At 45.0% G+C, this 27,861-nt stretch overlaps 1 protein-coding gene and 1 pseudogene across 1 annotated transcript; one reads left to right on the plus strand and one right to left on the minus strand.

Annotated features, from left to right (window-relative positions):
• Window positions 1–1,790: 1,790 nt before the first annotated feature.
• Window positions 1,791–14,354, plus strand: ZBTB45 (zinc finger and BTB domain containing 45). Its single transcript, XM_083162909.1, has 3 exons — window positions 1,791–2,081; window positions 3,920–5,533; window positions 13,199–14,354. Exons 2-3 carry the CDS (start codon window positions 3,940–3,942, stop codon window positions 13,450–13,452), a joined length of 1,848 nt encoding a protein of 615 aa, XP_083019035.1. The 5' UTR covers window positions 1,791–2,081; window positions 3,920–3,939; the 3' UTR covers window positions 13,453–14,354.
• An 11,887-nt stretch (window positions 14,355–26,241) lies between these two features.
• LOC146044449 (U2 spliceosomal RNA) lies at window positions 26,242–26,364 on the minus strand (annotated as a pseudogene).
• Window positions 26,365–27,861: the final 1,497 nt, after the last annotated feature.

Genomic DNA, 27,861 nt, shown 5'->3' on the forward strand with positions numbered 1-27,861 from the left:
GTACCGTATTCAGTAGAGGCCATGTATTAGTGGGTCCGTTCCTATAATATCTCCAAACTGTAAAGCTGTGAATTTGTATCCAATATGTCCAGTATAGTAATGGGACAGGATTTCTGTGGAGTGGCGATCTCCTGGTGTAACACCTGTATCCTGGTTCAGACAACTGGGCCCCTGGTTGGGGGGGGGGGAATAACCCGTTCTCGGTGGTCACAGCTGGGAATGCGTGAGAATTGGAGACTGGTCCGGATCCAATGTATGGCAAGGAATGCTGTTAGGGAACTGGATGTAAGTTTTCCTCTGGTTTACCAACGCGTTTCGCCAGGTCTCTGGCTTTATCAAGGTCACACCTCCCAACCAGGGGCCCAGTTGTCTGAACCAGGATACAGGTGTTACACCAGGAGACCGCCACTCCACAGAAATCCTGTCCCATTACTATACTGGACATATTGGATACAAATTCACAGCTTTACAGTTTGGAGATATTATAGGAACGGACCCACTAATACATGGCCTCTACTGAATACGGTACCGTATGAACTGGACTACACTTCCATTCCTCTTCTTTTTAATACCCCCCCTTATCCCCCTAATGGAAGGAGAAGGGATTTTGATTTTTTATGATTTTTTACATGTTTATATGTTATATTAAATAATTTTAATATTTCTCTAACCATTGGCACCAGATGTTATTTTTGCAGAATTGTGTCATCTAGCGCAGTGTACCCCTGTTTTTTCTTTGCACATTGGTGTGTGCCGGCGGTGCTTTACCGCGGGCACACACCTGGGATCGGATCCGATATATTTAATGTGCAGCCCGTCTAACCACTCTGACCCGATGCGCACGGGACCGTGAAAACAGGCATATCCAGCCTGCTGCTGCAATCACACACCCTCCCCAAACTGCATGGCACTAGGCATGCCTGCGTTTTCCCTGTGACTCCCAGCTCTTTTTTCGGTACTTATGTATTATCTGGGCTCCCATGTTAAATGCACCCCATTTTTTCATACCCCTACTATCCAACTACGCATGGAGTTGATTTTATATAGTGTGGCGAGCGCAGCGAGCCACCGTGCCCGAAGCGTGGCGAGCGCAGCGAGCCCTGCGAGGGGACGCGGTCTCATAAGAAAAACGGGAGCCCAGATATTACATAAGTACCCTTTTTTCTGACACACCTACGTTTTTCTTGGCACTGCCATGAAATGTTCGGTTACCACCCCCGGCGCCTACTTCCTGTCAATCACCTTGTGTACGGCCAGTGATCAAAAAGTAGCAGAAATCGGTTATCATCGCAGGAGGGCATCGCGCATGCATACTATGGGTGGTATGCATGCACAAACTAACAATAATTGGTGCAAATTATATTGCTGTGCATTGTCTTCTATGTACACACATATATATATATATATATATATATATATATATATATTATAACAATGCAATTGTTATGACCAGGCTTTATTAATATCTCTGTAGCAAACAAGCAGCAGTAGTTATATAAAATATATATATATATATATATATATACACATTATATATATATATATATATATATATATATATATATATATATATATATATATATATATATATATAATCAGCACCACATTGATGAGTCGTCAGAACATTTCCTTTATTTCCTAGTAAGGGGACTCCGCTATAGTTGTCCTTTGTGATATTGAGCACCGAGACTGCTGTAACCAGTCTGCACAGTAATGTAATTATAGGAGAAGCAGACAGCAGCACTGGTCTGTCTTCTTTGTCTTTACCAATAAAGTTATTCTGTGTCTGGCTGGAGAGGCGCTGGCGCATGCGTGGTAGTCACACAGACGCTGGCTACACTGACTGCTGTCGCTGCCCATTCCCGGAGACTCCGACGCCAGCAGCAGCCGACGCTGCACAGTCCACACCCGGAGCACGGAGGCAGGCCAGCAGCGGAGCGGCCGCACGGAGAGACTGGCGGCGGTGACGCTCGCCCACTCCCTCCCCCAGAGGGACACCGGAGCCGATCGGCCGGCGCACAGCAACATCCTGACGGGTGCCAGGACCGCGAACGCGCGGGTGCGCGCCCCCGGGAGAGCTGGTGAGTGTCCGCTCGGTGGAGTGGGGTACATGCAAGAGTAGTGTGTGTGTGCGTGTATGTATAGAAAATACACATCTCATGGTTGCCTACCCGACCCTCTCCTTCAGGGAGAAAAGGCTCTGTTCCTGGACTTCCCTGGTAATGTATGATTGCCATCACCTGTGGGGTGCTATGTAATTGATAAGAAAGGTGTTGGCAATCATACATTACCAGGGAAGTCCAGGTACAGAGCATTTTCTCCCTGAAGGAGAGGGTCAGGTGGGCAACCATGATATATCTATCACACTAGTATGCCAACTCCAAGCAAAAGCTAGTCTGCTACCTTCTGTGTTCATGTGTGTGCATGTGTGAGAAAGATGTTTCTGTCGCTGCCAACAGATGGCAGTGGTACCTAGACACGAACACTAGACGCACATATACAGTATATATTCCATTTAGCAAAAAGCCTACAGTAGATGGTATCAGACACACGCTTGCCATGTACTAACCATGTGGTATAGGGGTCCCGACATGGTATATTGATGGTCAGTACTGTAGTAGCAAGGGGCTTCTCTGCGCTCGCCCCCACTGTTGGAGTACCAGCAGTTGGGATTCCGATGTTGGTAAAATGAGCACCGGAATCCTGACTGTTGGAGCCGCATACCACACCCGCGTTCTATGATGTCTTCTATCCAGTTTTTATACCTGGGCAGAATGATTGTAGCGTGACTTGTGGACTTGTGTATTATGATTGCTTTGTGACCCTGGATCATACTGTTGCTGTGTTAGAAGACATTGTTTAATAGAAAGGTGTTTTTTTTTTTTTTTTGCAATTGAGTAATCGCTAGATCCAATTTAATGTCTTTTCGCTTCTGTCATCTAATGGAAATAAGAATGCAACTGTCACAATTGAGACTTAAGGTGGCCATGCACTTGTGGGATTTATCCGAAGGGAGAAGTCCCACGCAATTCACCTTGTATCTGCCGAGAATCTTCCTGCATTTTTTTTTTGCATGCGATGTATTGTATGCAATCCCAGCTAAGTCTGCGACATCTCCTATCTGCTCCCCCCGCGCATCGCATCTGATGATTTGTACACTTTTTATGCGATTTATCACCACGATTTTATAAAAAGTAACCAACTCGCATGTACATCACCCCACTGTATGGGCACCTTAATTGTGAATAAAAATGCATTAATTCTGACCAGGCTGCTGTTAATTTCTGTGTAGCAAAATGGAGTTAAGTTGCAGTAACAGGAACAGTCACCTTTTGTCTTTAGACTGGGACTTTTGTGTTTTCCTCTTTGCATTCTTCCCGTGTTTGCAGTAGACCTCAGTTTATACATGGCAAATTGAAATAGTTTTAAGTGATGTTCATATCCACGCTTTAAAGTAAATGTTTGCATTGGCATGAAATACAGGGAAAAGGTGGGCACCAAAAGCCTGAAATCCTGTGTGTGTGTGTGTGTGTGTATATGTAAATATATACATACACTGTGTCTATGTATATATAAACATTTCCATGCTGGCTGTTTTTCATAAACCATTTCAGAAACTTATTAGGATGCCTATTTAATAACCACTGACATTTTTTGTTTATTATGGGAGGGAAAAACCTTGGTTGTTTCTATTGTTTTATAAGCATAAAGAGAAAATGTTTACCTGCCCTAATAACCTGCGTTATAGTAACATGCTAGGTCCTGGCAGCTAAATATGTCTCCCTCATTGTCTGCATAGGAAAAGTAACACTTATGTTCACACCTTCAATTCTGCTATTTTTGTTGATGTTGGATGTGTGTTTGTGGCCCTTTGACCATCATTTTATTAATGAAACCACTTTCCTTTCCTTCAATCTAGCAAACCACATACCAGGAAAGATGACTGACGCAGTTCATTACATCCACCTGCAAAACTTCAGCAAGTCTCTCCTGGAGACTCTAAATGCTCAGCGCTTGGGTGGGCATTTCTGTGATGTCACTGTGCACATCCATGACGCAACTCTGCGGGCTCATCGTTGCGTGCTGGCTGCTGGGAGCCCTTTCTTCCATGATAAGCTTCTCCTGGGTTACTCGGAGATAGAGGTTCCTCCGGTGGTGCCCACTCAGGTGGTACAGCAGTTGGTGGAATTTATGTACAGCGGATCCCTTGTTGTTGCGCAATCTGAGGCTCTACAGATCTTGACGGCTGCCAGTATTTTGCAGATAAAGACGGTCATCGATGAATGCACACAGATCATATCGCAGAGTAGAGTAAACAAGCCAGTGTCTATTGCTGGGGCGATGGCATCTTGTGGATCACAGAGTAGGTCTTCCATGAACAAAATTCAAGAGCAATCTAATAAGGATGCCAGTTGTCCACCGGCTATAGCGATCAGAGATTCCAGTTGTTCCTTACAGCCTTCCCTAAGGTCCAATGATATGGAGATTATATCCCAGATGGGGCCAGTCAGTGAAACACCCAAGTTAATGTGTGCTTCCGAAGTGCGGTACAAACTAAGGGACATGCTCTCCTCACAGCAGAGACAGCTACCGGAGCCAAGGGAAATATCAGTGTCTGAGGTTGAGCACGTGTCTGATGGGGAGAGCATGTCGACAGCATACCTGCCACAAGCAGAGGCACCGCAGAGCTGCCACAGCCGCAAACAGCGCCAACCGGTGCGCCTTCAGCTCACGGATTCCATGCCTGTTATAATTAAAGATGAGGACGATGATGACGAAGAGGATGAGAATGAAGAGAACAATTGCAAGGATGAAACTGAAGATGACAAGGGAGCTGTGTTCAGTGAGTGCAATGTTGGCTTCACCAGTTGTGGAGAGAACGAGAAGGTCAAAAGTCCAGAAGATAAGGTGCGTAATGCACCAAGTGGGAGTAAAGACACTGCTAACCAGATGGAGTTCTCCTCTGAGGGGCCGGATTTCTTCTCCAACCAGGATGTCTTCTCTGAATCGTTTATACCTCCTTGGCAAAATGAAGAAAACCTTACAGAAGGTGCCAGAGAGAGTTCAGTAGACAATGAAGAGAAATTCCGGCCAGACTGTAGTCTAGATGGCGCCAGTCTTAGAAATTTGGCTGTAGTCGCTGGCACGGACTTTAAGTCTAGCCCACCCTTTAATGCACGGGGTGCAGAGCAAAGGGGACTACCGTTCTTGGCTTCAGTCGTTCCCAGAGACGTAAAGAACTCTGTGTCAGCTGCTGCTGTGGCCACCAGCTCCTCCAGCATTTTCCAGTTCCACCTAATGCATCCTAACCAGAATCAGTCCGGAGTCACACAGAGCTTCTTCAGTGTCCAACAAGATGGCACAAGCAATATCGTGCAGATGAACTCCAATATGATCCCTGGAAATGTACAAAATGACCAGGCCCTGCGATCCGGGCCTTCACGGAACCCAGAGCCTTCTTATGTGTGCAGTCACTGCCAGAAGACCTTCAGTTCTAGGAAGAACTATACCAAACACATGTTCATCCATTCAGGTAAGTGCTGCACTGTTAGTGTCTTTTTATGTCATACAGGAATTGTCTAGCTATGTGGCAGAGGGGCCCAAGATACTGTGACTTCAATCACATGCTCCTCATCTGCAAGTTCAGATACAGTAGTTACCTCTACCAGAATTTTTGTAGCAGAAATATCCTGAAAAAAAAAAAAACAGTTTATCAATTCAATGGAAGGGGAACACATTTACTGAATCGGAAAATGAACTGTAAAGAAAGTATATTTAAGGTGCTTAAATCAATATGAGATTTAAAAGGACAATGTTTAATGATTGGATAATGTTTAGAGGCTGCATGAATTCACTTTTGGAAATTTCATAGTTCAAGATGAAAATTCAAATAATTGCTGGTTTGGTTGTAAATTCCCAAATCGGGGATGCAGTCAATAGGTTGATTTGGGCGACACATGACAAAGGTGCACTAGGTTGACGTGTTCAAAAGGTCGGCATAAAAAAAGATTAACATGTTTTTTTCTTGATTTAAAAACAAAAACAAAACTAGCTTGTTCGTACTTTACCATCCCAGTGGGCATAGACATATAGAGAATATAGCAGGGTGCCAAGCGCGAAACATGGCAAGGGTATGTGGTATACTCCTAAGCTGTCCATATCAACCTAGGTTGAGACACCCAAAGAAACCATGGAAAAAAACTAGTGCGAACATTTTCCTGCATCAAACTGCCTGTCAACCTTAGTCTTGTTGACATAACTAACCACACATTTTTGCCTAAACAGCCGTTCTGCCCACTTTGCTTAACGATTTATGGAGGGTATATGGTCGACGGATTTACGCTGTCTAGATCAGCCCTTTAATTGCATAGGTCTAGTGCAGGAGTGGGCAACAGGTGGCCCGCGGGTTACATGCGGGCCACCTGACTGGCTCGGCGCTGCTGTATGTGTGTCTGATGGCAGTTGTGTGTGCGTAGTTCTGTGTAGCCGATGCTCAGCCTGTGCACACACAGCTGCCATTGGACACACATACAGCAGCGCCAAGCTACCCGCCCCCCTGTATGTCACTACAGCCGCAGCGCCGATGCCGAGGATGGGTGAGTCGCCGTGACTGTATGGAACTGCAATCGGTGCCATTTTTGGTATAGCTAAAGAGGGGCAGATGTGTGTAATAACTAAGGGGGAGCTGGTGTGTGGAAATGTGAGGGGCATGTGTGGGATTACTAATGTAAGGGGCCTACTATTGTGTTGCATGATGTGTAAAAGGGATATATGGTGGGCTACAATACATTCATAGACACACACCCTTTTGAGTTACCACACCCCTATTTCTGTAGTGCGGCCCTCAAATATCTGCTGGAAGTATTAACCCCTTGAGTGGCCGCCACCTTCACCTTTGCTCCGACGTTAGTACGCCGGAGCTCCCGTGCCGCCACTGCCCCAGCCGCCTGTCCGTCATCAGACAGGCGGCAGGCTCGGGGATGTTTTGCGGCGGCTCTGGAGGACTCAGGTGCCTGAACTCTCCCGAGTCTCCCCGAGCCTGCCGCCAACGTCACTACAGAAGGATGATTGGCGGTGGGGTAGCTCCAGCGTACGATCGCCGGGTACCCTGGAGTAGAGGGACCGGGGGGGGGGGGGGGTGACAACAGGAGGGGTGGGGGGTGACGGAGGGGTGACCCCTAAAGGTAGTGCGCCAGTGGTGATCCGATGGAGGCAGCACTGGCGTGCACCTACTACATAGTGGCATGCCCGGAAATTTTCCGGGACAGCCCACTGCGGCAGTGCAGCTGAGCCTGGAAAATTTCCGGGCATACCATTTAAGTGGTTAAGTGGCTGAAATAATTGCCCACCCCTGGACTAGTGGATATTTGACCTAATACCAGAGAGAAATCCTTTCTATACCTCTGTGTTGAGTGCAGCCATATGAGAAACTGCTTGCCTCTCCTAGGACCTGCTTTCCAGATCTCTATAGGTAGTGTAGTGTTCATTCTAGCACCCGCCGTCTTTGAAAACCCATGCAGTTCCTGCTCCTTGCCTGGGGTGTCACTGTCTGCTGTAGTGCTGCTAGCACAGTGTGGTCTGTATCTCAGCACTGATATGCAAACCAGACCCGTGCTAGAAACACCACAGCAGACAGTGACAACCCAGGCAGGGAACAGGAACTGCATGGGTTTTCAAAGATGGCGGGTGCTAGAATGAACACTAGTAGTGGTAGTGCCACTCCCGGGGTTGATAGGTAACAAGATCATGGCCACACATGACATATGTCTCTAAGAATTACTATATATATTAGGGGATGATGCAAATTGCTCTTTATGATGTGTATTTCTGTGCTGGGCATATCTGAGTCAATCTGTTATCTTCTTCTTAGACCCTACTTATTTAGGAGATGGTTTAAATTCCACGTTGCCACTGAAATAGCAGAAGAGAGTGCCTGCCATATATAGCACATCAGGGGCAGCTATTATTACCGTGCCTAAACTGGTTTCTGAGCAGCGTATTCCAGCGCTGCCTGGTCTGGGGCTATGTGGGAAACCAGAGTCATCGCTAAATGCCACAATTCACATTTGAATGCAATATAGCCACAATTCACATTTGAAATATATATAGATATAGATATATAGATATATAGATATATAGATAGATAGATAGTATTGCCGCATGTCCTTTTCAGTGCTCATGTTAAATGAATGAATCAATGGGGCAATGCTTCGCGGAACTCTCCTTGAAATAAGGAATTGCCGCCCTGCAGAGCACATTAATTTATTGGGTGATCGGTGTCAGTATGGCAGCACTGAGAACAATGACATTATTGGCTTAGTTTAAAAAAAAAAAAAAAAAAAAAAATGTAGGTATGTGGGTGGCTCATACAGGGCCTTATTCTAGTTCACTCTTTCTGACAAAATCCTTCTTGGATGGACAAAACCATGTGCACTGCAGGGGGGCAGATGTAAAATGTTCAAATACCGTATATACTCGAGTATAAGCCGACCCGAATATAAGCCGAGGCACCTAATTTTACCACAAAAAGCTGGGAAAACTTATTGACCCGAGTATAAGCCTAGGGTGGGAAATGCAGCAATGGTACATTTCCCTGTATAATAATAGCATGACACCACAGGCTGCTCCCCCTGCCTAATAGCAGGACACCACAGGCTGCTCCCCCTGCCTAATAGCAGGACACCACAGGCTGCTCCCCCTGCCTAATAGCAGGACACCACAGGTGGCTCCCCCTGCACAATACACCTTGGGACAACACAGGCTGCTCAGGCTGGGACACCACAGGCAGCTCCCCCTGCCTAATAGCAGGACACCACAGGTGGCTCCCCCTGCACAATACACCTCAGGCTGGGACAACACAGGCTGCTCAGGCTGGGACACCACAGGCTGATCCCCCTGCTCACCCCTGGGACACCACACGGAGGGGGGAGGGAGCAACCGCCCCTTACCTCCTCCAGCTTCCGATTCCAGGGGGTTTGGTGTGCGCCGCTGACTGCTCCACTGGTACACGGCCGCCGCCATTGCCCTGCCGTCCACTTCGCTGCCCGGCTCCACTTTGAACAAAGGCGCGGCTACGGCAACATGGCCGCCGGCCTCCTGCACTGAGGACATGTATAGTGTAGGAGGCCAGCGGCCATGTTGCCGTAGCCGCGCCTGTGTTCAAAGTGGAGCCGGGGCATTGAAATGGATGGCTGGACGCACTGACTCGAGTATAAGCCGAGTGGGGGCTTTTTCAGCTAAAAAGAAGGCTGAAAAACTCGGCTTATACTCGAGTATATACGGTAGTTAGATTTGGGTGAGTTATTTTGTTTCTGTGCAGGGTAAATACTGGCTGCTTTTTACACTGCAATATAGATCGCACTTTGAAGTAAAACCCCCACCCAAATGTAATTCTCTTTGCACAAGTTACATCTGCCCCAGCTGCAGTGCACATGTTTTTGTCCATCTAAGAAGGATTTTGTCAGAAATTGACAAAATGTCCACGTGGTAATGGTTGACACATTAAAAGGTCTATATACATTTTCCCGTGTGTGTGTTTTTTTATTTTTTTTTTTTTTTTTTTTTACAATTTCTTGCTTTTTTTTTTTTTTTTTTTTTCATGCTTTACCTAGCGATCCCTCCAGGAGTACGACAGGGCACTGGGGGGAAAAGGGGCACTTTCAATGTGACTGATGTGGGCCCGCCCGCCTATGTCTTTGTTGGGGGTTTCCTGGCATCTACGTATGTTTTGAGCTTCCCCTCTGGACAAGTGGTACGAATGGGCCCAGCTTAACGGGTAGGGTGCTAATTGCCCTTTAAAAATTGGGAAAGGTGCTGTGCCTGCTTTTGAACACGGTTACCATCCATGTAGATCCAATCAGGAGTAGTAAAGTGTGCCGAGCGCAAGAGTAGTAGAGCAAAGCACCTGGCCTATAGCGAGTGACCGTGCTACAATAATTGGGGGTCCATGTGTTCAGGTGTCAACATTGACACACAAAAACATGAAAAACCCATGTTGACCTTTAGCTTAAGTCAACCCTTTATTGCAGACCTTTTGCATGTTGACCTTTTGGTGTCGACCTATTGAAGACATTATCTGTGAGATGATCCACACCCGGAAAAGTAGACGTCACTGTTGATTCAGCAGACACCGCATGTCAACCTATGTCTATGGGACTTGGTAGTCTGCTTTGTGTCACATAAGATGCTTTTATCGGCTGGTGCACCTGCATAGTTACTGCCGACACACCTATACAGTCAACATATGTTTGCCTGTTATCAAGAGAAGGGGCTGACCATTGTATAGGTGTGTACCCAGCTAATACCCCTTTACACCAAGGCAAAAACCAGGGGTGGACCCGAGTCCGCATCATTGTAAAATGGGTAGCTGAAAAAAAAAATTGCAGGTACATTTCCCTGCGAATGCTACCCTGGTTCTGACCAAGGGAGGACCCAGATGGGGGGCAGTGTAAATGAGTATGCCGGGTCCTCCTACCTGGCTCCCATTTACAGCAGTGGGGAAGCCCAAACTCTGGCCCGTAGTGTCCTGCGGTCAATATGGAGGTTGGGTGGGGGGCCCACGCAGCCTCCGCTGCTGTCTGCTGTACTGTGCAGACAGCAGAGGAGGCAAATAGATGCCTATGTGCAGCATCCATTCACCTTAGGGATGGGGGCCAGGGGGGGTTCATGGAGGCTGGGGGCAGCCCAGCAGTTAACCTTGGTGCTGGGCTTGCCCGCAGCGTGGCAGTCCTGGGCACCGGCGAGGCGATCAGTGGTTCTGGCGCTTGGAGAGGATGTCCAAATCCCGCATTTCTGACCTGGCTTGGTGTTCCAAATACCGGTTTGGATCCGTGATTTTTGTGTAAAAGCGGTATTAATTTACCGTTGAGTAATATCAACTGCATATATTTTACCATAAAATAATTGGTTTACAGCAGGGACGTTGTCTGGCATAAGTCAGTCTCCTGCTATCATTGCCAACTAGAATGCACCATAAGCTCAGCTTATAGGTGGAGGGCTGCTACTTGTGTCTTGCACTATTTCACATACAGTACTTTAAAAGTCCGTGCACACTTGGTGATTATGCCCAGCGTGTATGGACAGCGATGATCGCTATCATCACTGGGGGGAAAGTCGCTCAGTGCATACACACTAATCGGTTTTCCCCCTCCCCCGCGCCATCAGCGCAGGGAGGACAGCTTTGCATTGCATAGCGCTATGTGAAGGCGTCCTCACAGCTGCTCATCTGCTGGTATTACCAGCAGATGAGCGAGTTTCCCGGTGATGATGTGGGAGCACTCATCGCCGGGGCATACACACTGGGCAGCTTTCAGCTTAGTCGCCAAGTGGGTATGGGCCTTTAGTCAATTTTTCAACCAGCTCTACTACAGCTTCATTGTGCTTTTTTGTTTGTTTATTTCATTTAACATTCTCATCCTTAAAGTGAATGTCGACCACTGACTGTGCAGGAGGCCACTCTGTAGCTGCACTTAATACTAATGTTTGTGGTATAATAATATTACATCAGAAGGATCTAATGATGTCTTGTGGTTGCAATGGTGCCGGCAGTGCAGTGCTTAAAGTTGCCACTAGATGGCAGGTTTGCTGAATACTTTAGAATTAAAAATGTTTCCCTCCTCCCCCCAGGTGTTAATAGGTGAAACATTAAAATTCTGTAACAATGAGAGTCCTTATTTTGGCAACAACCACCCTGTTTACGCCCAAATTTCCTTACAATTTTCAATACATATTTGAAGTGTGCAGTGTTTGCAAACATAGTGCTTTGTGTACATAGGAATAGAAATCTCTGAAAAAACTGTAAAGTATTTATAAGGAAATTTGGTGCAGGCAGCACCGCACATGCTCTGCCCGGTTCAGTGGAGTTTGAGTTGCCAAAGCTGACATTAGTTGTCCAGGTTTCTCTCTCCGTGATTAACCTCTTAGCAGAGATCCGCAACGGTCACATGTCTAAGAATGTGTCATATTCTTTACGAGGTCACTTTCCATTGTAGGGTTCCGTGATTCTTTGCCTTGAAGACACAATCTAACATTAATTCTGCAACTTGGTTTCTCTTAGTACAGAATTGACCATTTACAATGTGTAATAGGAATATCTAAACAGGTGGTTTGTAAAGCGAGGAGCGCTTTGTTTATTGTGGACTATAAACTGTTCTGTGCAGAATAAACATCCGGCTCTGTCCTCACTACGTAAACTAGGCGATAGTAATGCCTTCATTCCAGAGCTGGTTTCAGAGGAGTAAAATTCTCTTTGGGACGTATTTCCAGCCATCTCACATTGTTTGTGTTCATTTCTTAAGGTGCATACACACTGGTTTGGGCAACGATTCAATGTCTTTAACAATTTCTTCTGAACTCCTGCACAAACGATTTGGTGTCAAATGATTAACGATTGATCAAACTATTACACATGAACGATTGATCTTTAACAATGGTGGAGGGAGAGGGAGCCAGTCATTCAGCCTTATCCCCCCTTTGTCACCTGTGCTTGCACAGACGACGGAGGGGATCGTTCATGAGCTGATGGTTGGCACTTATATTGGGGTTGGGACCTGGTAGAAAGGTGCTGGGTTTATGTTTGAGCCGTAGTACCCAAGAAATGACGGGATGCAGTCATTCAGTCTACCATCTCTAGGTAGACAGTCAACCGTCAAAAGGACGTTTTTTTTTTTTTTGTATGGACTTTTACATACTTTAACATAATACTAAAGGGAGAATAAAATAACAATAGAGGGAGAATAAAATAGCGCCCAAAGCATGGTGAGCCATGCGAGCGGACGCAGCATACTTCTACAGTATCCATGTCAATCTATGTTGACAGACACCCTTTTTTTTATGTGTCGACCTTTTTAATGTCTATCTTGGCAACTCGTAACCCGAAATGACATTGTTCTAGTTCACTGGCAAAAGCAAATTCTCTTCTCTAATGGACAAAACCAAACTGCACTGCAGGTGGGGCATATGTAACATTTGCAAAGAGAGTTAGATTTGGGTGGGATTTGTATTTGAAAATGATGATTTTGTCCAATGGTTTTGTACATTAGAGAGAGAATTTGCTTTTGTGAGTGAATCAGAATCAGGCCCATTATCTGTATTTGTGTGAAGCTGTTACTGTCAGGCAGGTAAGGGCCTGGAGGCTATACTGTATGTGTGTTCCTAGTGGTCCTGTATTGTAACGTTCCCCCTTTTTGTCTCTTCCCAGGTGAGAAGCCTCATCAGTGCAGCATCTGTTGGAGGTCCTTCTCCTTGCGAGATTACCTTCTGAAGCACATGGTGACCCACACCGGTGTACGCGCTTTCCAGTGCTCCATCTGCTGCAAGCGCTTCACCCAGAAGAGCTCGCTGAACGTTCACATGCGCACCCACCGACCCGAGCGCTTCCAGTGCTGCTTCTGCAATAAGTACTTTTCCCACCGCACCCTGCTGGAGAGACACATCGCCACCCATACCGCTTGATCCATTCCCCTCCCCCGCCCTGCTAGTTCTCACTTGCAATGTCCTGTCCTTCGGGGCATCTCCCAACTCTGCTTCCTATTGGATGGATTATTATCGAGGGGTAGAGCTGGAAGAGAACGGTGTTGTGTCCATATTAGCATTTTCTTCTGGAGAACCTCGGTATGGAGGTTCTTTGATTTTTATACTTGTCGAAGTACAGAGCACTTAATGCATGGTATCCAAAGGTAACCTTTAATCTAGAACTTGTGTTCAAAATAAAGGCTGTGATCCCACAGTCTTCTATAGTGGGTCCCGGTCTGGCTCACACTTCATAGAATGCCACGTAGTGGCCAAGAACCTTGTGCTTCTATAAGGGCACCGTGCGTGCCCACGTTACTGACCCATGTACCAGTGTAAGGTCACTTATACCTGTGGTTCCACATTCCATTGAAAACCTAGTTTACGATGATCTAGGGACAGGTGCTCAATGGGATAACCGGATATGACGTATGTGCCAGGAATGTCGTCTTACCTGGTACAACATAAGTTCATATCCACTGGGGACCCATGTTCTGGCTGCTAGAACAGTATTGTGATAGTCTACTTTTAATTTAACAGTATAAAACAAATGGTAAGTGTTACTCGTTCCCATTTGTAATTGGGGATTAAGACGTCTTCAACTGGGCGTGCGAATGATGTTCTGGATATGTTGAACTTGCGCGTCGTGGATCTCTCGCCCTCTCCCCTTTAGATTTCCAGATTATGCGCATTCTATTACTCTATGATAATTGTCGCACGTGCGGATTTAATGGTGAGAAACCATGTTCACATAGTACATGAGGTTACTATTCGATGAAGGAAACCGGTGATTCCTTTTTTCTATTTTCTAGTTTGTTAGTGTGTGTGTGTGTGTGTGTGTGTGTGTGTGTAAAAACAAAATTACTACAAAATACAAATATTCTGTTGCTATTTGTAAATAGACTATTTAACCACCTTATATGTTTGTATTTATGAAAGTGTGTGGCCTGCTGTCATGTGTTTATATACTTGTGTATCTGTATAATCCTGTTACCCGCTTTTAAGGACGTTGCCTCGAAATGTATTGAAAATGGAGCAAGGAATTGGTTTCAAAGAAGTGTTTAGAAGTGCTATGCGACGCCAAAATAGTACAGCGTATTTGTTTTACGTACCCAGTTCGTGTAGGCACTTGTTGTAGGCAGAACCCGAACTGCCTAACCTGTAATACATAATATTTGCACTTTTAGATTAATGTTATAATTGACGTTGTTACATTTCTCCCCCTTTTTTAATGTACATTTCTCAATTTACGAAACATCTTAACGAGGAAGTTAGTTTAGCTTTATGCCTAATATTATTATGATTGCAAATTATTTTACGATTGCCTTTTTGTTTTGTTTCCTCTAATGCTCATGTTACGTTACTTACAATCAATGTATCCCCCTGTTCATCAGAGGTCGCCTGTTATTAACTAAACTGATGCTTGCGGACGTGGCACTCATCAATCCACTGTGATCTAATGATGTCCGTGAGACCCCATGCTTGTATATTGGACTAATGCACTGTTGGGATGATAAATCATATTGAACACAAATTGTTACAGCTGCTGAGGCCTGAGCTATGTAAACATCATTAAACAGAGTTACGGGGTCCCCTAGCATATCCTCCCATTGTCCATCATTAATGGTAAAGTGTTCATTCTTGCACCCAGAAACTTTTAAGTGTAGTTCTTCTTTCCTGCCTGGGGTGTCGCTTTATGCTGTGTGCTTCTAGCACAGGTCTGGTCTGCATATCAGTGCTGAAATAAAGATCATACTGTGCTAGAAGCACTACAACACAGAGCAGGTTCTGCACACTTTTAAAAGATGTACGAAGAACACTAATCCTCCCCTTGTACTGTGTATAGGAAGCAGTACTGCAGCAAGCAGTATAATCTTTTGCATGGCATACTAGATTCTTGCTTATCTTGTGCAAAATAACAGATGCAAGAGAAGAGATTGGTGTTACTTGACACTAATGTCGTTTGTTGCATTATAACCCAGGACTGACACCCCCCCCCCCCCCCCCCCCACACACACACACACACACACACACACACACACACACACACACACACACATTTTGTGTTACTCCTGCATGTGTCTGATTATAATACGCAAGTGAACCTAATATAAGTACGAAGGCCTAGAAATACTAGTTTAAATAGTATTCATTAGGAAAATGTGTGTTAGCACTAGCACATCCCTTTCTGAATATTATGGATCGTAGAAGTGACCTTGGAAAGCCATGACCTTGTTGTATAAGGCTGCGTCTACACTTTGCATTTTAGCAGGATGCAGTTGAACAGGAACTGTTTAGCAGGATGCTTACTCAAGAGGATATATACAAAAGGCTGCTGCATCCTGCTAAACAGGATCCTGTTCAACTGCAATGTGTAGACAAAGCCTAAAAGCAGACGACAAAGTGATTTGGTGCCTTTTTATATGTGTTTGATACTCATGGCGACATCTAATAATAGTATTTACAGTAGAGGGCACATTATTCTTTCTCGCTACATACATCTGCAATCAATTCTGTGTTTATCAATGCAATAAATGAGCTTCATATTTTGGGGGTTCTGTCCTGTTAGCTTTCCTCTTCTCACCGATATGCCAATGAAGCAGTGCACTAAATTTGCTTCTCCATAGACAGATGTGTTGGGTTTAACTTTTTTCTTGGTGCTTCTATAGGCACAATGCCTAAACAATACGCACGCATGCCTTAACCTAGTCTGTTTTTGGCAGGTAAGTAGATTTGGAGAGAAGTGATCTTTATGAAGAAGCCGATTGGCCCTTCACATATGGGTCACTGGACAGGGAAATGTGGAGATTGTCCACGTTGTAATAACCTATTGTCCAACTTGCAAGGAAGCTTGTGTACTTTGCCGATCTGTTTCTTCATAGCGAACAACTGTGACTGCGTAGCAATTATCTGTCTGTAAGCTGTACGCAGCATGGGGTCCGAGTGTTTATGCAGTAATCTCGGCAAGGCAAAACCAATATATTACTCCATTGTAGTAAGCGCAAATGGCTAATGTAGCTAAACATTTCATGGCTGGATGACCTATTGATGAATTGCCCTTTCCACTGGGTATATTAAGCCTGTTTTGGGCAGGATTTTTTCCTCCATGTAAAATGGAGCGCCCTTTTTGTAGCAAAATGGATAAAATATATATTTATTTTCTAGGCATTATATAGGGAATAATAGCAAGCAATTGCCTTTTATGTTCTTTTATGTAGTACAGCATGTTCTGTTTCTCTTTACAACACTTGATTCTTCACCAAGTAACTTTTACACAAACTGAGCGAACTCCAAATATTTATAATGAAATGTGTTAAGTTTTCCTAAGCTTTAAAATATCAAATTTATGTATGTTGTATGTCCGACATGGTTACAGTGTACAGGAACAAATGTTTACTTGCCCCTCTCACATTATGCAGCCACTAGGCAGTAATACAGCTTACACAGGTCATCGCAGAGGAAAGGGGGATAGGGTCAGGATGACACAATTGGGAGGGGGGCATATTGGGTCAGGAGGTTACCAATGGGGTGGGGCAAATTTGATCAGGACACAAATGGGGGGCATATTGGGTCAGGAAGGCACAAAAGGGGGGGGCAAATTGGGTCAGGAAGTCACAAGGGGAGGGCATATCTGGTCAGGAGGACAGAATTGGCAGTGGGGGGGGGGGGGCGGTAAGGTCAGGAGGATAGAAGTGGGGGGGGGGGGGGTGGTAAGGTCAGGAGGACAGAATTGGCAGTGGTGCCAGAAAGGTCAGGAGGACAGAATTGGTGTTGGGGGGGGGGGGGGGAGAGGAGTGGTGAGGTCAGGAGGACAGAATTGGTGTTGGGGGGGGGGGGGGAGTGGTAAGGTCAGAAGGACAGAATTGGCAGTGGGGGCGGGGTAAGGTCAGGAGGACAGAATTGGCAGTGGAGGGCATTGGGGTCAGGAGGACAGAATTGGGGGGTGGATTATTGGGTGTCGCTAAGAAGTAACCATTGTCCAATGTGATGTTTTTGTAGAGTGTGTGGGTTTATTATATTGGGGAGAGATGGGAAAGGAAGATACCGGTTTTATTCACATCTCTGCTTTGTATTTGTTTTTTGGTCTTGCTATGAAAAATCCCTCTAGATTAGAATAAGAGGACATCCTAGGGACTCTCGCCCTAACACTGCCTGCTGCCTGGAAGGTATTTAAATGGTTCATTTTTACTGCTCAATATAACTATTACCTTTGCTAAGCTGGCCATTGGCGTCTGGCATTATTATGACACGATTAATGTGTTTTTAATAAAAATGCACATTATTTAACACCTCCTCCCTGTGTTTAAACATCCACCTCTTGCACATATATAATGAATTACTCACATAATATCATAGCATCTCTATAAATAATGTTGGTGTGTGTCGCATGTTTGTTTTCTTTAGATGTGAGCAAAAAACTAAATAATTGTAAGGATTTGATGTGTCCTTAATCCAGTCCAACCATAGAGAGTAACAACACCTGCGTAACACATTGTGATCTTAGTGAGCAAGGTCTGGCATGATTAAAATGCTGTGCTGTACGGATCGGTAACATATCGGAAATGTACTCCTAACATTTAGATGGATGTGCCATCTCTGGCTGCTCGCAGGGTGATTGAAACCCTGTGGCCTTTTGGTGGCGCAAGCGCAGCGTTTTTTGGCCATTGGAAGGGACGGCCACTGACGTTATCAGTCCAAAGACGGGGTATCATATCATCTGCATGTACATCATCCTCTAAATAACCCACAGGATGGATGGTGTTTTCATCCTGTGTCCAAGGTGCGCTCCCCTCCTTTTTCTATAACACTAACCTTCCTACCCCACCCCAGAATGACCGCTGCATGTCAATCATGTTGTGACTTAGAGGGCATTGCACCCACCTTTCCTTGAGCTTTCCAGAATCTAGATCGCTCAGAAAGTGCCAGCGATGTGCACCAGAGATTAAGCAAGGAAATTAAGCATGGGAGATTTGTTAAACATGTTAACGCTGATGGCTATCACCCACTTCGCAAAACACGGGCGATGTGCAGTCTCTTGCTTAGCGATCTGACTAGTTATCCAGCAGGCTGGTTATACATCTCCCGGCGATAGCGGCGCGCGGAGCCACGCATCTCTGAGCCCTACACACACAGCGATTTGTGTTTTAATTTCTAAGCGATTCACTCAATTGAGTCAGATCGCTTAGAAAATAGCCCATTATCACTACATTAGGGGTCTGTTCAATTAATGGCGTCGACCTCATGGGTGCGAGTTGTTACGGATTCCCGAACTCGCACAAATGCGCTTGCACCTACATAGAACTCCAATAAATTTTGTGTGCATATGGGCAGAAATCAGCCCATGAAGGGTGCGCATTCTGATGCCGCTCTTAAAACACACTGGTACAATGCACCGTTCGCACCTTATTGGATTGACACCCTATATGTGTTGGAAATATAAGTGTGTTTGCAATGACCGTTTTTCTCCATCCGGAACGGTCACCCCCCCTTCCCCCACACATACTTTCCCCTGATAATGCTAGTAATTTCAGATATAGCTAAGCTGATAGAACTAAGCTGATATTGCCGTTGTTTGGCAACCATGCTCTAGGTCAGGCATTCCCAACCACGGTCCTCAAGGCACACCAACAGTGCAGGTTTTGTAGATATCCAGGCTTGAGCACAGGTGACTTAATTAGTACCTAAGTGATTCTGATTAAACCATCTGTGCTGAAGCCTGGATATCACTAAAACCTGCACTGTTGGTGTGCCTTGAGGACCGTGGTTGGGAATGCCTGCTTTAGTGTGTGGGTGCAATTTGGCAAATCTCCTGCCCCATAATACACAGTAATAGAATTATGATGACAGATTGTGATCAGAATTGGAAAATGATTATGGAAGGTGTGATTTTTAGTAGACTTCTGTGCATTGGAGAAAAATGATTACCCACATTAAAAACCCCATTTTAAATATATATATTTTTTATATGATTCTTCGATCAACATGTAAGCACCAGCAACCTTGTTAGACCTTAGATTAGTTCATGGTGGTGGAAACATCTTGTAGCAAGTTGGATCCTTTTAATGTTTTTTTTTTTCTCTTGTATTGGAAGTTACAAATAAACTAATTTAGCTCTGCCTTAGCTATGCCTTCCGTAAACAGGAAAGCAACTTTCAGATATACCAAGGATTTTATTAAGATACAGGAGGGAGACGAGGAGCAGTAGAACTCAAGGGCATGCACTGAGACTGGGGGGAGGTAGGGAGGTTCAGGGGAAATTTGAGGAAAAATTGCTTCACAGAAAGTGTAGTGGACACGTGGAATAGCGTCTGATCAGAGGCGGTAGCGGCTAAGACGGTAGGACAATTTAGGCATAGGAATATTTCTTCTAATGGCTCAAAAAGAGTTGAAATTGCCTAAAGGATACACAGTGCAGCCTAGATGGACCAAATTTTTATCAGCCTTCAAATTGTATTTTTCTATTACCCCTTTCACATCGCAATGCCAGGTCGGACCCAGCACCCACCTGGGTCATCCATTATACAGAGGGCCACCCGGGTTTAACCTTTGTTATAACTCTGGTAGACTTGCCGGGTTGGTCGACCCGGGTTATAAGCTTTGGTTGCATGTCAGCAACCTGGCAATTACCCAGGCGTGCAATATAAAGGCCCCCATACACCAGTCCTGCTGAATTTGAAAACATTGAAAAGACTGGGCAGACGCTGATTGGCTGAGGCTCAGTCAATCAGTGTCCGGCCAGTGTTTCCAAATTCAGCAGCACTTCTCGTGACGCTGCCCGGCAAATAGTGAAGGGACCCCTTTGACTTACTGCTCAGCGCCGCAGGGACCCGCTGTCCGCCCCACACCACAGATACCGGCTTCCCAGCCACCTCTGCTGCACATAGGTATGTGACAGTGGTGCTTCACCGCTGTGTCACACCTACCGATTGGACTAACACATCGTTAGTGCTAAAAAACACCCGCAATGTGCCACTGATTGGTCCGATCAGACAGATTGAACCTGCAGCAGGTTCAAACTGTAGGGTCCGATGAGGGTCGGAAGATGAGGTGTCAAACGCATCTGATTTGAGACAATTTCTTGGCCGAATCCATCTGGATCTGGCGAAATCGTCCCAAATCGGAGAGGTGTATGGCACCTCAAGGGGTATATGTAACCATGGTATCTGAAACTAGCACATGCCTCAAAAGTTAAATTAAGTAAACCCAGTATAGAACCCCTCTGCACTCACAATGATGCTGTCCCTTTGGCTGCAACATGCTCCTGGGATGCAAAGTTAGAGATCACTGAATAGGGCAGAATAGCCTTAGCCAGCTGGTAGCTCTCCAGCTGCTGTGGAACTACAAGCACTAGCATGATCTGGTATCTCAAGCACCTCTTCACACAAAATGAGGAATGATGACCGATGACGCTGTTCATTAGAGGTCTATGCTTACTATATTGGAAGAATGGTGCAGTATATAAAAACAGTTGTTAAAGTAATGCAGTTTGACTGTTGCATTGTATTTTTTTTAAATGTTTTACTCTGTAGGAAGGAATTGTCTCATGAGTGATATTCTAGGAGTAGGTGTCATATAGGGCTCCATTAAATTAGCTACAAGACAAATAATATAAGAAAACAGTGCCGGTGTATAAAATCTTTGCTATAACCATGAATTAGTGGCATGGTGATTTAGGCAATCTCTCACATTGGTTATTAGTATTGTGGTGCAGTCCCGTCAATTCGAGCCAACTATAAGAGCTCTAAATATAGTGAGTGACATTGATTGGGAGGAATGGGGAGGGGAATGGTTTAAGGTCAAACGGTCACCATAGGAACGGGACTGCACCACAATACCAATTACCACTGTGATTGCATATATAAATATTATTGGTATTCAACTATCCCATGTATTTTATTTTTGATCCTTCTTCTAAACCAGCACTGTGTTTTCTTGTATCTGTTTGTCTTTGGCTATCAATAATGGGAGTGACTGCCCCGCTTTACACAGCAGCTCGGAAATACCACCCATTCCAGCGCCTGTATATGCCTATTCTCCATTGAAATAGATGCTGTCCCATCTTGCCCCAAAATTATGCTTGTATTGAGTCATATGGGGTTGACAACAAAACCCTTAGGGCCAGATGTAGCAAGCTTCAAAAAGTTGCAGAGTGGAGAGTGATGAACAAACAGCCAATCGGCTCCTGTCATGTTACAGGCTAGGTTTGTAAAATGACAGGTAGGAGCTGATTGGCTGGCTGTACTACTCTCCACTTTATCACTTTTTTTAAACTGTAATTGAATTGAGAGCATAGTGATGCAGTTTTGGGTAAATACATAAGGTCAGGTTATGCTCTGAATTTTTGTTATGGGCTCCATTCAATTGGCTGTCAGACGAAATACCAAGGAAATGGACTCTCTGAGATTTGTACTTGACCCTATTAGGCTGTGAATTCTGTTGATGCAACTTTACCCAGTGTACTGAGCTGAGCTTTTTTTATATCCAGAAGCAATAAAAATATAATCAACTTTCTGGACTCAATACATCAGTTTAAGTCTGAGGGCAGGAAACTACTTTTTTAGTAAAAAATACTAACCCTTCATGTGGGCGAGTGGTGTAATAATGGTACTACAGATCTAACTTCTGGTCTGATCATTTCACTTGTTTGGGAGATGGAAGTAAATGATTGTTTTGTGGGGGGACTTGTATTATTGAGATTTGTTATCGCTTTCAGTGATCGCAGTTATATGGGACTTGTAGTTACTTGTGATGTCTGTCCCCCATTGTTTTATGTTCACAAAACACAAGCGTATTATTCAACATGAAATAAAATTGTTTTATGATCAATGAATGTTTGTATTTACTGCTGTTTGCGATGTTGTATTCCCTATGTTACCACAACAGTATATTAGGGCATTTCTCAGCCACAGAATGGAATGTTCTCCTCCTACGGCAACTACACAAATGGGAATGGTAACACTAGGCTGTAGCGTCCGTTCTGTTTTTTTCAGGTGTCTATTTCATTTAAATTTCATTAAACAACAAAATAATTACTACGTACATTTTCTTTATTCTTGAGCGATGCACTCCTTCCATACATGACTATTCCCATTCAGTTCAATAGGTCTCTGTTAAACTTCATAAATATTTTTTATCCTAAAATTCCAGCACTTCTGGAAAATACTAGGGGGGGTTATTCAGACCTGATTGCTGCTGTGCGAAATAGCAGAGCCCTGCAATCAAATAGCCACCGCCCTGACAGACTGAAAACCTGCCCTGTGCAAGTCTGCAAATAGCTTGCGAAAATCACGCCGATCGACAGCCAGCTGCACATCCATTCACAACTCGCTATCAAATCATTTTTCCCAGTCTCTGTATGACCCAGAACTTCTCTGCCTGTGCAATAGAAACAGGCTGACTGAGGCCAGGGCTGACATCACACACCTTCCCTAAAAACGCTGGGGCACACCTACATTTTTGTAGGTATGGATTGTATGGTCAGCCTAAAGATGGTCGACAGGTCATTAGGTTGACATGGTCTAGGTCAACAGTCAAAAGGTCAACATGGGGGTATTCATTTTTTTTTTTTACCCGAATGTCGACACAAGATTAAGTACACCACCTCCCCTCGCATGGCACGCTGCGCTGGCCATGCTTCGGGCACACTATTTTATTCTCCCACCACGCCCTAGTGGATGGTAGGGCATCAAATACTGCCTGTCGGCACGTCTGCTCAAAAAAAGTGAAAAACCCCATGTTGACCTTTTGACTGTCGACCATGTCCCATTATCAACCTTTTGACTGTCGTCCTAGACCATGTCAACCTAATGCTTGTCAAACTTGTCCCATGTTGACCTAGCCCCATGTCAACCTAGTGGTGTTCACCTACTGACTGTCGACCATCTTTCGGTCAACCAACCGACGGTATTCCATTTTTCCTAACTCTCCCAGAAAACGGCCGGTTATCAACACTTCACCCTGTTGCATAAACTTGCATCTTCCAGAAGTAGATTATATATAACTGATAGAGTATCAGACTGGGCATATTGGCTGGAACACACTATACAAGCTCAAATGATGCAGGAGCCTTATTTAATGTGCCATATGGTCCAAAAGACTGTAGGAAATGGCAGATTAGTAGGTCACAGAGAAGCCTTGCCACCGTCATTGAGAAAACAAAAAAAAAAAATTGCACCGCCGGATCAAAGGCCAGAGGTGTAGGTAAGAGCAGGGATAGATAAAGGGGCAAGCTACCTTCCTCCCCTCCTAATAGTGCCGCACATCCTATCAGAAGAGCACTCCACCGCTCACACTGGGCCATCCTCATATGCTCTAATTAGGGCTGTAACATTTGGTGTCTGGTGTTTTTTTTTTTTTAAGGCTGCTTAGCACTTTATTTAAGGTATGCACATAGTTCTATTTATTTCACCTTATTTTAATTATTTTCATTTTCTAACAAAGTGCATAGTTACCAATTACAAATCTGCTAAATTTGGTGTAAGCTGCTTAGTTTTGCTTCATGTTAAGTATACTGCTGCCATGACTAACCACATAACACACAAGATAAAAAAAATATGTGTAAAATATTTGAAACTAGACAGATTTTATGTACAGGCAGTGAAGCAATGGTGGGAAACAACAACACTCACAAAGTACTTAGAAAATATTGTAATACCACGGTGACTGAGGTTACAAAAGAACTGAACTTTGAACCAATAAATAGCAATTTCTTAACCAAATGGAAAGATGAACAAGATCACTGCTCCAGAAATGTAATAAAGCTGATCATAGAAGATAGAAAAACATCTTTGAAAAACATCAATGAAAATATACAAATTTATAGAAAAAAAAAAAAAAAGATTCAAACCATCGGAAAATATGGAGGTCTTTTCAAACGTAATAAAAAGGACAAATAAAAAAAAAAAAAAAGCCTTTTTATACAACAAAAACAGAAGAAATTTAGAAGGGAAGCCCAAGAAAATGATTCACTAAACATACTACTCAAAACATAAATGAAGAGCAATGAGCGACTAGTGAGATAAAACGTACAACAAAACTGTATATACAACAACAAAAGAACACATTCTAATCCAGGACCTCAAGGAACACATCGACCAACCAACACACAGGGCTTTATTTATGTAACTGTCTGGTCCCCCAGCCACCATGACACGGACCGAGCATTCTGCGTTCCCCCGGCTTTACAAGCCGCTGTGACTAAAGATGGATCGTTCGCAAACAAAGCAGGTATTTTGAACGGATCCCATAAAAGACTGAGGGAGCCACCAATCCCAAAAAGGTGATCCGTCGTTCTTTTACTTTCAGTTTAGTTTTTCATTACAATGGATTTGCCTTATCTCAGCACTGCCACCTGTGGCAGCTGAGAGATACTAACTGGAGACTGAGTTCAGTGCTGCTACTGCAAGTAAAAGAAAGAATAACAAGGCTGCTGCTGCTAGGGATGGCCATTGGTACAGATGCCATCGATCAGTGTTTTACTCGGTCATGTATGTTCTTATTTGTTCAGGTCACTGTTTAAAAAAGAAAGTAAAAAAAAATGACAATAAATGATTGTAAAACAAATTATGCTTCGCTATTCTCAAATGACCCCTGAACCGGTTTTTTTTTTTTTTTTCAGGAGCCCGAGGTGTGCTCCCTACCACCAGTGCTGTGCCTAAACACGTGCAAAGGGGGCCGTGCGATCGATGTGGGCTTATCTCCCGAAGGAGAAGGGCCCCGTTTTTCCCCTAACCCCTCTCAACCATAAGGCCGAATAGGGGAAAATAGGGAACGGTGGGTCCTCTTCGCCGAAGCTTAGAGAGACCCTCATTCCTCAACCCCCGGAAGGGTTAGGACGGTGGGTCCTCCGCACCCGAAGGTTTGGAGAGACCCTCAGTGGACTTCCCTCCGCCTTGTGGCTCGGGGTCGTCCTCAGGGGGACCGCAGCTCTCCCCAAAAGGCGAGAGCTTTGGCACATTGGGGAAATGGAAGGCCCGTAAGGGTCGACCACACTACCCAAAAAAATGTGACAAACTACAGAAAAACAGAAAACGTGAAAGTGCACGAACGTGAAGAGGAAGAGAAATAAACAATAAAGAGGACCCCAGCCAGAAGGCCGGGGTGGGGGTGTGAAATATTGTCCTACCCCATCCAAAAGAACGAGGTAAGGACGTGAAGCGCTAACCTAGAGGGAAGTGCGCAGTGCTAGTGCATGGTGATTTTGGGATCACCCGTGCATGTTCGGCACCCCCGAGTTTCCCCGGGGGCACAGTGCAGCCTCGGACTCCAATCAGCCGACCGATCAGCGTCCGACCAAGTGTTTCTCTGCTCCCATCATAGGGCACTTTCCAGCCCCTGGCATGGGAATGGGTACTCCACTGGGCTTTTCGACTGACTCCCTTAGGGGCTGCGATCCCCTCGGAAGAGCAATCGACTCAGTCTCAATGTTTCTCCGATCCAAAGGTTAAGGTACTAATCTGGGCCTTTCGCGGTCTCCCCATCAGAGGCTACGAACCTCTGGAACAGGAGCCATCTACTCAGTCCCAGCCTTTCTCCGCTCCTTGGGAATGGATACTAGACTGAGCCTTTCTCTGTCTCATCCTTCAGGGGCTACGAACCCCGTCAAGAGAGCCAAACTACTAGCCCCAGTGTTTCTCCCCCCCTCTCACCAGTGGGTTTACGGAAACAACCCCTCCTACCACTGGCAGAGGTGAAGGTACTCAGCCAGACTTTTCACCACTCCCAGGCAAAAAAGAGGGGTCCCACACCCTCCGCCCATCAGTCCAGCCTTTCTCTATTCTCTGCCAGAGGCCAGTCCATACCCACTGATAAGAACAGATACTACACTTGATCTTAGCCAAAAGGCCGAGAAGCGATAAATTGTTGAGTTTGAAAAAACTCAGGAGCCCGAGGTGTGCTCCCTACCACCAGTGCTGTGCCTAAACACATGCAAACGGGGCCGTGCGATCGAATTGGGCCATCTCCCGAAGGAGACGGGCCCCGTTTTTCCCCTAACCCCTCTCAACCATAAGGCCGAAGAGGGGAAAATAGGGAACGGTGGGTCCTCTTCGCCGAAGCTTAGAGTGACCCTCATTCCTCAACCCCCGTAAGGGTTAGGACGGTGGGTCCTCCGCACCCGAAGGTTTGGAGAGACCCTCAGTAGACTTCCCTCCGCCTTGCGGCTCGAGGTCGTCCTCGGGGGACCGAAGCTCTCCCCAAAAGGCGAGAGCTTCGGCACATTGGGGAAATGGAAGGCCCGAAAGGGTCGACCACACTACCCAAAAAAACGTGACAAAACTACAAAAAACAAGGAACGTGAAAAGTGACGAACGTGAGAGGGGAAGAGAAATAAATAATAAAGACCTCAGCCAGAAGGCCAGGGTGGGGGTGTGAAAAATTGAGAAGCGACAAACCGTTGATCCACCTAAAAGATACAGATCTTTTCACTGACTGATCTGCTGGATCCCAGCTCTCATTAGTGACCCGTTTTGCCCATCTCTAGCTGTGGAGAGAAAAAAGTGCTTTAGTGAGCTTAAATCCCTTAAAGCAGCTTAACCACACTAAACAATGAGTGACATCCCCATACCACTCAAATACAGAATACAGCAAAAAAGGGGTTTTAGTGTAGGAGTATAGCGCTTAAGGTGTTCTCATAAATCAGCATAGATGTCTTAAATCACCAAATAAATTTTTTTTAAAACATGAAATTTAATTTAAAATTGCACTCACAGACAGACTATTTTAAAAGCATATAAAGGGAGTCCCCAGGCAGATCAGCAACCACAGATGATATATGCAAGCGTCCTGAGCAGCACCCGGTCCGGACCAGTCACACTTAACGCGTTTCTGGATTGATCCCTTCTTCAGAAGTGTGGCTATTCGGTTAGATAGCAGGGTTTAAATACCCTGTCTTCAATGTGTTCTAATTACAACTATTTTCTGGTGATCGCAATCGCGAACCCGGAAACAATATGGCCGTGCGTTCCATTCGGCCGGAAGTACGCGCCATTTGCGTTCCACTTCACCAGAAGCATCAGTCTCCGGCGCTTACTCTATTAATACACAGACTATTGATAATTTTCTTCCATATGGTTATCAGGTCCATGAACATCGACCATTATTAAACATATCACAAAACAAAACACTGCGCTTGGAGAAATATACAAGAATTAAAAAGACATATACATAAATGTATAACTAGATATTTCTCTTAAGTGCACATCTCTAGCTGTGACACGAGAATCCTGTATATTGATGGAGCGGAAGTGATGCGCGTCAAATGCGTTCCAAATACCGGAAGTTGGAGCGCGGCGTGGGCTCCAGCAACCAGAAATGGTGCGCTGAGAGCTGTGCATCACTTCAAACTCCTCAAAT

This window comes from Crinia signifera, chromosome 19, assembly GCF_055691185.1.
Source record: "Crinia signifera chromosome 19, ASM5569118v1, whole genome shotgun sequence".
In the NCBI taxonomy this organism is placed as follows: Eukaryota; Metazoa; Chordata; class Amphibia; order Anura; family Myobatrachidae; genus Crinia; species Crinia signifera.